General features: G+C 40.5%; 1 protein-coding gene across 1 annotated transcript; it reads right to left on the bottom strand.

Annotated features, from left to right (window-relative positions):
• Window positions 1-847: 847 nt before the first annotated feature.
• Window positions 848-10,673, bottom strand: LOC145906077 (uncharacterized). The gene is made up of 10 exons (XM_082993459.1): window positions 8,128-10,673; window positions 7,204-7,388; window positions 5,123-5,691; window positions 4,470-4,665; window positions 3,970-4,164; window positions 3,649-3,762; window positions 3,204-3,352; window positions 2,867-3,013; window positions 2,659-2,774; window positions 848-2,463 (listed from the first exon to the last, which is right to left on the bottom strand). Exons 2-10 carry the CDS (start codon window positions 7,291-7,293, stop codon window positions 2,024-2,026), a joined length of 2,016 nt encoding a protein of 671 aa, XP_082849585.1. The 5' UTR covers window positions 7,294-7,388; window positions 8,128-10,673; the 3' UTR covers window positions 848-2,023.
• Between the last annotated feature and the right edge of the window lie 1,723 nt (window positions 10,674-12,396).

The following is a 12,396-nucleotide window of genomic DNA, read 5'->3' as shown; positions in this document are numbered from 1 at the left end:
GGTATTGAAGTAGCTGTTCTTCATTTGATTGAAAACCCTGTCGATGTTGCTATTGCTTTAACTAACATGACTTAAGCACTTTATGGCCACTGCTGCGGAATCCGGCTATTTTTGATGGTTTACTCCTACCGGCTATTTTTAGAAAAAGTTGTCATAATGTGATAAGACTATGGTCCTCTCTAACGTAAACATGCATTACTTTACACCCAATTAACGATCCCTGTGTGGATGGTGGCATTGACAGCTATCATCGAAAACAGCCTTGTTATATTTTACAGCACCTGTGAATTTCAGACAAGAACTCAAAATTCGTACCAATGTTGAGTACACAGAATACACACTCAATGTCAACTTTGCAGTCTTCTACAATACAAGAAGCACAGTGCATTGCAGACCTGGATGTTTTTGTTTCGAAACTTATCAAAATGTTGATTTGATTATATTGTTGCCTGAAAATATTACCTTGTTTTACCTAATTCTGTATCATCGTTTCTTGACAAGAAAATATTTCGTGTGCACGGAAATATTTGTCGATTACGTCCTGATCGAGCACGTTTTCAACAAAATGACAACGATAAGCAATGTGGAGCCAATAATATGAATGTGACACGGGGCCTGACGGCACTATTGGTTGAGCTTTGCTTGGCCATAGTGTTTCCACCTTGTTTTCTCCGTTTTGGTTGCACCTTGGTGCCCAACGGATGACGGTGATTGTATAGTCACCACAAAGTGGAAGTCTTTGCTTGGCCGTTTGGTCAGCAAAGTCGTCTTATAGTCACACCAGCTGCACTGATGAGACCTTTTGGGTCGAAACAGTGGCCATCTGTCTGCAGCTTATACAAAATGACAATGGTTTTAATTTTTTTTCGAAATCAGCACCCATAACGAAAGAAATCAAAAAGTTCCGACACCATGAAACAAAATTTGAAAAGCAGGTTGAAAACGAATTGCGCCTCGTCTGCAGTAAAATGTATAACATAGCGTGGGCGATGCAGTTACATACCAAGACTGCAGCTCTATTAGGAGGTAACCTATTACCGGAAGACATTGGAGAATTGGTTACGGCGAATGCCACGTGATTGCACGGTTCAGTGGGGACGGCAGCGGTGATAGGCATACTATGTAGGCAGAAATTCGGTCCACCACTAGCAGCAGTTTTTGAGCAGATGATTCTTCTTAGCAGCAAAGTTAACAACAGGCGGTATATGAATGCTATTATCTTGGCAAAGGGTGTTGAATAATGAGGGCAGTTTCCGGCTTCGCTTAAATTTCACAACACAAAAAGGAAGACGAGGAGTTCTGAATTGTTCCTTAAGGCCATTTTCCTATGTATGGAATTTGATGATGAGTTGCAGGATATGTTAGACATGCAATGACTGATTTAAAAACAGATGAAAAATATCTAATTTCTACAAATCGATCACTAGAGCATCACGTTTGTGAATTGTAAGAATGGGAAACACAATTACGGTATTAACAACTACTGCTAAATTGCAAAATGAAGTTTTACATAAACTGCGACTTGGGTTATTTCGTATGAAAAAAAAACGCGTCAATTCAAAAAAGTTTACATTCAATTAACAGAACGAAAAAAAATCTAGAATTTGGTTTGGAGTATTATCACACCTTTGTAGAATAATCCAGACGCAGAGCATGTTAAAAGACGAAAACACAATAAAACACAGATCACCCACAGTATGAAGTCACGGTCACTAACACTTAGTACGAAGAGGGCAAATGATTTGCGAAGATTATATTGATCTTTTTATCAACCAACCCGTGGTGTTTGTTTGCATAACAAATTTTAATGGGATGCAGTGTGCTTGACATGTAAGTCTTGCGGTATGACGAGCAAATTTTTAACCAGAATTAATTTTGTAAACGTTTTTTTTCCCAATTTTTTTGTGAAAGGGTCCAACGATTTTTGCTAAATTTTTTCAAATCCAACGAACGTAATTAATACCGTGTTTTTGTAAGATTGCTCTTAATTACCAAATTTTGTTTGTTCTCTATGATTAGTTTCCTAAGATACCAAGCGTTCTACGTACGCTGCCAAATCATGCAGTTTAACGGCCCGAAGTCCGTTTGACAAATCATCGATGGTAGCTTTACGACCATTACACCTCAGCCACATTCGCAGCATAAATGAGCGTTGTTGACTTTCTTGGTTTGGAAATCGACGCTTGATATGTTCAACTATTCGTTGGGCAGCTCGCCATTCGGACCGCATGGCCGACGGCGCCGTTTTGCCCGCTGACGTAGACGATGCTGACGTAGTGGATGAAGAATCGTCGCTGTCTGTGAGGTCTTTTGGTTTTACCGCTGCCTTGTTTTTCTGCGTGTTGATCTCGGGTAATGTTAGAAATATTTCTTCAGGCCATTTCAGGTGGCGACATAGAGAACTCCAGTGTACATTACTGTCTTCCAGGCCGTCTTCGATGTAGCTGAAAGCTTCTCGAAGATCTTAAATCCAAAACAACAGTGAATAATTAAAAGGCTCACGAGAAAAGTTCTTAAATTATATTCATATTAGTTTATAGCTTTCCCTAATGAATAAACTACACTTTATGAAATAAGTTGTTACTTTTTTAACAATTTACATAATGGCATAATGCTAAAGAGCAAATGCTCTGCTGGAAAATTATTAAAAAAACGTACTGTCTAGTCTGGACTTCAGAATAAAGGTTTTTTCTCTCACGGCTGGAAGAGGAATTCGTAACTGAACGGATTGCAATCGAGTTCGTAATATTTCAGGGTCAGATTTTTCCAAGTACCTGAAAAAACGCAATGTTGGGGTTCCAAGTGTTCAAAACATTCACAACATATATTGTACGAATCTAATACAACGGTTGGGTCAGCTCAATACCTTCGGTTCCACGCCGCACGACTGTTGTAGAATTGTTCCATTTTGGCCTGCAGTGAGCCGGCATACTCTTCACTTATCCTGATTTTCTCCTGCATCGCGTCTTGGTCAGCGCGCTGGGATCGAACCCGTGACTCCATGAAGTCGTAACTACACACATGATGGTGTTTTAAAGATGGAGGTTCAGCGCAGACAAAGCCAAGGAAAATATTCGTTGTGTTGGAATTTCAATTAAACCAGGAGGTGGGCAATTTTTTCGATTCGCTTGCAAAAATTTACCGTTTCGGGACATTTTCAAAAAGAGTTCTTTTCAGTCCGGATTTAAAGTTTTTTTACTCACTTTCGCTCGCGCTGTTCGATCTTAGTTCCGAGCATAATTATCCGCTTTCTCAATGCTCGATGGCGCGCCCTCAAGTGGTCGATGTTGTCGTTTGTGTTGCGAAGTTTTATTTCCAAAGTTCGACGCTGGTCCTGCGATCGATCCAAGTCCTGCGAGCAAAAAATCAAAAAATCGTGAATAATTTTAATATTTCTAATTTGCCAGCACATTTAAAAAAAAAAAATTTTTCATGAACAAAAAGTGATTGCAGAAATCTGTCGCGTTGTACAAAATTTCCTTGCACAAATCTTTAGTTGCCAAGGTTATCAAGCATTTTGAGCAATTAGCCAATAAAAATTCACATTTTAACCAATATTACATTCAAATTTCCTGTTCGGTAATTACTTATAACGGTTGTATCCACGCAGTCTAATGCCCATGGTGTCGCATGGTTACTTTCCCTTACCTCTCGTAGCATATCAATATCGTGCTCTAGTGTCTCCAAGCGGGTGGAATTCGTGTGGACTTCAGCATTCATGTGTTCCCATTCGCTCAGCAGCTGACGGTGCGACTGACGAGCCTGGTAACGAAGCATTATATTATATATTTTTAATTTAATGTAACAAACAGCATGCCACAAAATAGGGATATAGAATTTGGGTTTTGTAACATAAAATCCTTGAAAATGGTCGTTTATTTTAAATTTCTTTGGAATGAGAAATAAAACTAAGGCGTTTTTATTGTTTTAACTACATCAATTACAGACGATCATTCTCAGAATATATACCTCTTGCCAAAGACGTTCTGTTTTCACGTAACGTCTGTGAGCTCGGTGCAATGCAGATTTTGCGTTCTGTGTATACAACACGTCTCTTTTCAGCCAGAAACTGGATTTCTGTATAACTTCCGCAAACTTGCCAAGAACATCAGGTAGAAGACGTAAGACGGGAAAGCGATTACATTCAGCTACACAGTCAGCAACCTGGTATGATAAAAAATAAAAATCAGAATATTTTGAATGTTTTGAATGTTTTTTTGCTTTTACCAGTTTAAATTCAGTTGTTAAACTTTAGTTTAAATAGAAACATTTGATTAAATTTACATTTGTGAATAACATGATTGTTTACACGTTTATTAGTCACGTTTCAAAATTGAGACAAAACCCCCATACAGTATGTCAAAGCCACAGACAACGTTAACTGTTTTGGAAACAAACGCTAGTTATAGGCTGCACTAGAAAGCATGGTTGATTATAGGAAACGAACCAATCAAAAATCGTCTGCACACCTTTTTGGACAACCCAGTGTTGGTGAACAATTCAGAGTTTATTCCTTCCTGCGGAGGCCACAGCAAGTTCCGGATCCGGTTCATAGTTTGGACGATCGCGAACTCGCTCTGATGGAGATCCCCGCTCTTTGTGCGGAAGAAATTGTCCTCTGTGTTCTCCTTCGATCGACCTCCGTCTCTTGGCTGGGTTTTGCCGCTGTTCAAAAAGTTGTTTTAAGTCGAACGTTTGTGCGCAGCCGTAGATATGCTGGGCGTCATTTATATACGTTTTTTCTCAAAACGAAAACTTAGATAAATTGAATAATTCACCGTTTTATTTTCTCAAAACGAAACTAGAACAAATATAATGTTTCTGTTGCTGCCAGGCATATTATAATTTAATAGTCTGTTTTTCTGGCACACTAAAAACGTAACTTTATTGACCGACGTTTCGCCTGTTATCCAACAAGGCTTCCCCAGGGTAAACGAAACTAGAACAATTTAACGGTTAATTAAGCAGCATCAAGGTGGGACCATAATTCTAAAGTGCTGGTTTTCAAACGATACTCCACAAATATTATGCCTAAATATTTTTTTTATTGTTGTTTTGACAGATTGTGAGCGATTTGGTCTGTAAAACGATTGTCGAATTAAAAGCACGAAAATATATTCACCTCGATCTTTGAAGTTTGCAGAAGGTTTGAAGAGGAACGAGAACTCGTTGCGTGAATGTCGAAAACGTTCCCTGTAATGTTCGGACGTACTTCTCCACGTCATCCACGTATCTACGTAACGCGTCGTGACGTTCGCTTACTTCGGCCGCGTCGGCAACCGTTGACGTAGGCGGAGTTTTTCGGCGCTGTGGTGACGTCAATCGTGTGCTACCACGTGACCCGGAAGTCGATAGGGTTGGGTTTACGATAGGTGGGTAACGCGTCAAAGGAAAGGATGATCGCTGCTTGGGGGTATTTGTGGATCCAACCACTGGAGGGAGTATACAAACACCAGAGTTTACATTTCTTCTGTTTGTTTCTTCCCTGTTATATGGCTTTAATCGCGATATTGATTCGCTTATCGGACTTCCAGTAATCGTGGCGCGCACCACAGACTCGTGGAGGGAGAGCATAAGACGAAGAGCGTCGAGACTTGTTGCCGAATTCTTCCGCACGGTGTCGCTGATGGGTAGACATATCTGTTCGGCGATCTTGTTCAAGTGGGTGACGTCACATGCAGAGTCTTCAATCTGAAAATTAAATTGATTTATTAGTGGTTTTTTTGCCATGTTTTGATAAAAACTTGATTGAAATAAATTTAACTTTTTGCTTTTGATCATTGTTTGATGTGAGAACATTCGCAAATAATTCACAACAGTTTTTAAGACGACCACGTTGAAATTGGCCATATGTGCGACGGCCATCTTTGTTTTTTATATCAATTATTGTTTTTCGCCAAATATGAAGAGCAGAAAAGAAATAACGCTGTGATTTTAAACGCACACAATAATCGTGTGAAAACCAGCGCCTACTTTATAACGCGCCCAGGGCAAACGAGCCGCAAGTAGGCGAAAAATCTGAATCCCTACATATCTCAACACATCTGTAAGCCGAAAGTAATGGGAAAATGTCGGAAAGCCGGAAAACCCTCTACTACGCTCAAAGAAAGCCAACTTTGCGGCCAAGGGATACACGGCGATTGGACCGAATCGAGGCAGGTTGATCTGCACGTTCGATGAAAGGGTTTAGACTTCAGCGACATATGGCGCAACGGAGACCGCGCCTTCGGAAACGGTGGACAGCCTTTTGTGCTGTTCCGTACAGTTTTTATGCTCCTGCAAATGTCCCTCGAGGCCTCGCAAAACAAGGAAACTGTTTGCGGGGAGACAGGGTGGATGGTGAAATTCCCACGGCGATACCGCGCGTCTGGCATTGCAGCGGCGCGCTTTGATCGATTATCACAGGATTTTACAGTAAACGCGAAACCAGCGGCAAAAATAAACAGCAGGATCAGTTGTTTTGTAAATACGTTACAAACAGCAAACGCAAGAAGCCAAAACCATTTTGTGGCACATTAATGTCCATACATGTTAAAATTTATTTTGAAGTGTTTGCTGCGTAATATGTGATACATTTAAATGCTTTTGATACTGAAATCGTAGTCGTATTTTTTTTAAAGAAAGATGGAGTTTAAAACATAACCATTAAGTCAAAAATTAGGGTTTCTGTGAATACACGCATTACACCAGCCCTTCCTTCTTAATCCCGGAGCTTGTCTCAACTTTACAGCGTGTGATTCCTGACACCGGCACATTGTAAATATTGACGGCACGTTCGCTGCCACCCATACTGTAGTAAGCTTTAAGTGCATTGTACACAATAGCACGCTCGACCCTGTCAACCTTAGTCGGGGTCTAATTATGTTGGGAAAACACACTGTTTAACTTTCAACGACCGCTAATCACCACCTTACAAATCGTTTTCACAATTCGCCATCAGTAAGCTTACAATGTTGGGTGAAATACGGTTTGCAAGTAAACTTGTTAATGAGGCTGTACGTTGAATTCGCTATTGCTTGACAAACACAGGTACGTGATTTAACATCATTTTACCTGTTACTAAACAGGTACCAAATTCCTGCTGAAGTACATCAAACAACTTCCTAAATTTAAACATTACCGCATTTTTTTATTCAGCAAAGCACTGCAACGTTGTGGTTTATATTTCCACCCTGGTTTGTGAATAAATTATTGATGATTTACCTCCTGGTGCTGTTGCTTGATCGAGTTTAGGGTTGACTCGATGGACTTGTGGATCTCATCCAATGACAGGTCGCCTTTGCGTAAATCCATTGCGTTGTTGGTTGATTTGCTTCAGAGCATTTTGCGTTTTTTTTTATTCCTTGAAGTTTTGTTTGTTTTTTACATTTTTCTAACCATTCTTCTATCTGTTGAAAATAAAGGTATTTTTAAAGGCGTTGATTACTTTAATACAGTATCTTGTATCTACGCACTACCAGAAGACTGAAACAGCTGACTGTATTTCTAATAGTGGTTATACGTATGGGACTGAAATCCATCTTTCCTGTTATGACTTCCCGTAAACCGTTCCACCAAATCCATCGGCAGTCGTTTAGAGGTCGTCCCCTGGCAAACCACAACTTTCTAAAATCCAAAGCAGTTCGTCGCACCTCACTTTCATGATTACAATCACGACAAGACGAATTATGACGAAACAATGGCGACAGGCAGTTTGAAGCACGCGTAGCAGTTCGAGACACGTCGTTAATCGACTCGACGAACCATTTGGGAATTACGTCTCTTCGTTAGCAGGCAAGTGATGGTGTTCACCAAACACGACTTTTATTGAAACGTGTAAGTTTCAGCAGCCTTTGTAAAAAGAACCAGAAATAAACAAAGCAGAAAAGTCTTTTTGCTATTTTTCTTTCACGCATATCTCAGAATTCGTTACACAGCAATACGATAAATTCAGTTTCTTAAGCAACAGCCTGCTTTGAACACCCGTTGATCACAAAGGACAAACTTAACCTATAAGTTCCCACAGAAAGCCCTTTATCAAAAGCGGCCATTCAGTGCCAACATATGCGAGCAATCGAAACGATGCGTGTCCACCTTTCAAAGTCAAGATTCCGGTGGTAATTGGTAAAAGGTTTGAGGCGAACCTACCGGGTATTGTTGTACTCTGCCACACCCTTTACTTTTGCCAACAGACCGATTCAGGCAGCAACCTTGTAGAATGCGATTTCGTATGTAGGCCAGCCTGGATTCCTGACCTAAAATGTTCAGTATTTGGTGAGTCACACTTAAGTCAAAAACACCAAATCGCCACATTAGTCTTATTCTGAAATAACCGCTCATTTAATTGATTTATCTTGTAAACATAATCTGTCAGACGCTGAAAACTTGACTTTCGATAAAGGCGAAGCTTACGTAACGAAACCCCAAACCGAGATGTGCAACGCCGTCAAAGGTTACACTTAAATTGTCGCGACGTGTTACCCCTGAAAATCGCACGCACCACTGCCTGTTGTGCTCCACCGGTTTGTTGGTCACGTGACATAGTCAGTTTTCTCACAATCTGCCCATACTGTTAACTGGTAATTCAACCGTACCGTAGCAAAACTTGATTGTTTTTGTTAGTTAGTGTTACAAACCGTGCCAAGCCACACTTGCCTTGAAAGTCATACGTTTCGAAAACAACATGTAGTTACCAAAATTTCCAAAGAATAAGATTTAGACAAAGATCATAAAATTGAAGCCTCTTTGAAATACACAATATCGGTAATTTTTATACAAAAACAAATCTTAAGAACTTTCCTTAATTTTACAAATATATTTGTATGTGGTTTAATTTTGCTGTGAAAGCTTAATTTCACATATTACAGTACTCAAAGCTGAACAAAAATGCCCCCAAACAATTCGAATTATTCTGCTATAAACAAAACGGCACCTTTCAAACTATGAGTAATGACCATACAATGAAAAAATATACATAGCTTGCCGAAGGACTTTCACTGAGCATATGCAGGCTGTCCACTGAGGCACTGCGGCCAGTGAAGCGAGGCCTGAGGTGCAATGCACGCTTGAATGCGACGACGGCTTGATACTGCCACATCAAGCTACTAGCATTGGCGCGTGCCACAGCATCAATACAAACCGCCCACATTAAACCTACGGGAGGGGCCGCATACGAACAACCATGGGAAGGGTGCGTAATTGTTCATGTGTGGTCGGTAATAGAACAGATCCTGAAACCATAATTACAGCTGGAACCATTTAAAATTACTAACGCAACCTTTACTGCCATGCAGCGTTCGATGACAATGGCACGGACTTTACCATTACAAATATAACATTGTTGTGTCAAATGCGGAATAACCCGAGGTGTATGTTGCAAGGTAACGCACAAATCATCATGACAGACCAAACATGCCGCTTCAATAGCCCGAGGGCCAAAAGACGGCCCGACCGCAAAAGCGTCGCAACGTAATGACTTTCTGGTCCAGGACGACGAGAGTGCCGAACTCTACATCAATTTCGCCTCGACTGACATTTTTTCGCATGTCACGTGATTCAAAGGTCGGTGGAGTAAAACAAAGATCCAACTTGTGGCATAACCATGGATTTTCCCCAAAAAAATAACCGTAGTGCATTTTGCATACCATGTGAAAACACAACTTAAATATAACTAATACTAATATATATATCTTAAAATAGTTTTAACACTGGCATGAATCTATCTTCGAGGTGATTTCTCTAAAGTTGTTGAATTCCAAGGTGATTGAATGCGTCTATACCCTGTCCACGCCCGTACAGAGATGCAAGGGCCGCACCTTGACTAGCTAGGGCAGCAGATGGGAGGGACTTGTTCTACGCAAGGGTGCGGTTCCTGTTAGAACCAACAAGCATGCCTGCCAGCAAAAGTCTAGAAGAAACGCCGTTTCTGCTGAAACCAGATACGAGTCATTAATAAAATCGCCGTCTGGCTTTTAACGCCTTGTGGATTGGTTCACTGCTTTCACCCTCCAATAAAAATCGACTGACTGGTAGAAGTTTAACCACGCGTTCCTGATCCCTTGCCGATGTGGCCCAGTTTTTAACAGGTTACATGTGTGTCTTAGCTTTGCACTCATTGCTTTGATCAACTTGACAAACAATGAAAGGACCTTCTGACGTGCTTTTGGCGATACAAATGCCAGACAAGAATTACCACAAACCAATAATCTTCATGCTAAGATGCAACAGTATGACGCAATAAAGGTCTGGTTTGTTTCAGTCAGACACAAAAGCTGTCTTAAAACCTCGTTAGTGGTCTTCACGCTGACTTTACTTCATCGAGTTTATGTTTATTTTGTTAAACATGAATCGTTCTTTTTATTTGACTACGATCTGGTTTATAAGCGGTGTTTGATTCGAAACTTTGCTAAACAAAGAATAACTTATACTCTTATTTGTTAACAAACAAATACAAGCTATTAATGCAAACCATTGCGATCTTTGCAGCTAACAAGTGCACTGCCAATACTTTACAGTAAATTTGTTGACTTGCGAGGCCGAAAACAAAGTATTTTATTACGTATGCGTTATAACACACTTTCCCTATTAAGTATTGGTACACCATGTCTGGCCAAAACCTTTCCTACAAAGTTGTCTGGCTTTTTCTTTCTGCAAACTGCATTACCTTCATGTTAGCTTTAGATTTTTTTAAATGGACACCAGCAATCAGACCGTGTGCATCGGAACACTGCTTTGTATGAACTGCCACACTGGGCCCCAGCAAAAAACATCGCGTTTTTCAAATCGACCGGTTCCGCATGAACCTACACAACCTTTTCCTTTTTCTTCAGCCGACAAGTCTGCGATAGACGGGCGCGTGGCAGAAATCATGACATGGAAGTGTGTGCACCTAATTCACGTGTCCAGGCGTATTCATCCTATTGTGCCTATAATTAAGAACAAAGTGCCAATAATTAAGAACATATAATTTCTTCCTGCTTTTATATGATGTAATGACAAAATGTTGGGTGTTGTTACGAACGCGAGGTTTTGGCGTTTTGATCATCCTATCGGTGGCAATGTTAAGACACATTGAAAACAAAACGTGAACATCACATACGGATTTTGTAATATTACTTAAAGTTAAAAGTCAACGTTTTTGAAACGCGCAGATTCAAGCCAGAACTGTATGCCACCAGTAATCTATTGAGGAATTACCACGGAGCACATACAGGCGCTAAGGTATAAGTACACAAAGTTAGTAGATCCAATGAGTACCTGGCACCTAAAGTTTGCTATGGTTTAAAACGCTAAATTATCGGGACACAAACGATAAAACGAGCAATAAAATCGCAGTTCTCGTTACATCGTTGCGTGACACAAGGGATCGTAAACTTTACGCGCGTCCGCGACCATGTGATTTGCAGCCTGTTAAAAGCAGTCAAAACGCAACTTACACCGCTTGACACAAACGATGAGATGAAACATTCCCTAACACGCGTGTTTCAATCATTACCGGGTTATACCGTGCCGTATGTACAAACAAATCCACAACCACAATCATATTCAACTGATTTAATCTTACGCTGATTAACTTGGTAATGCGAGTGATTTTCTTGTCAACAAAGAACGACTCTGCCTGTGTTTCCCTTTCAAAGCAAAGCATGATATCCAGGCAGACGGACCATAGGCCGAGGGATGAAAATTTAATTTCCCCTGCGACTGACTTCCATTAGCTTCGATCGCGAAGGTACTGAGGGATTTCGACGGAGCGTTGAATCAAATAACGTTCGATTTTTCGTTCCTGCCACTAAATAACATCAGCATGGACATTTTAAAGTAATAGGAAATCCTATTGGTACGATTTGAAACGTAAGCAATATAACATTATTTCTCGCAGGAAACAGCATTCTATCTAACTCTATAAATCCTCGAAGCAGTTTGTGAATCACGCATTCTAGTGGGAAAACCTGAGTCTCTATCCGCGTTACTACTATTGACGTCACCAGAAACCGTGAGATTCTCGGGTTTCGGAAAGGTCGCGCTTTTTGTCTTCTGGGGTTCTGGGTTTATTGTTTCCTTTCCCTCAATTCCGTTGCTGTTATTTACGGTCGGGCGCCGACGATTCTGTCAGAATTTTTTTGACAAGTTACTTCTCACAGTTTTACTACAAACGGCGAACGGAAAATCCGAACTCATTGAACTGTAACCACGTGACAAGAAACTGGGTGTTTCCATCATTGGTTCCATAACATATTCAAGGACCTCCACGCGCATAAACGGAGTGCATGTGCACACTATAATATCGAGTATTGAAAAATTTAAATTAGGAATTTTATTGTACTGACAGTCTACTGTCCTCAAGCTTTAAGCCTTTTTTTCTGCCATAATCCCTCATAAATTATGTCTAATATTTAATTTCACACGTGTGCCTCCGTT

This window comes from Ascidia mentula, chromosome 6 (genome assembly GCF_947561715.1).
Source record: "Ascidia mentula chromosome 6, kaAscMent1.1, whole genome shotgun sequence".
Taxonomy (NCBI): domain Eukaryota; kingdom Metazoa; phylum Chordata; class Ascidiacea; order Phlebobranchia; family Ascidiidae; genus Ascidia; species Ascidia mentula.
The sequence above is the reverse complement of the archived record's forward strand: the minus strand, read 5'-3'. Positions and strand labels throughout refer to the sequence as shown.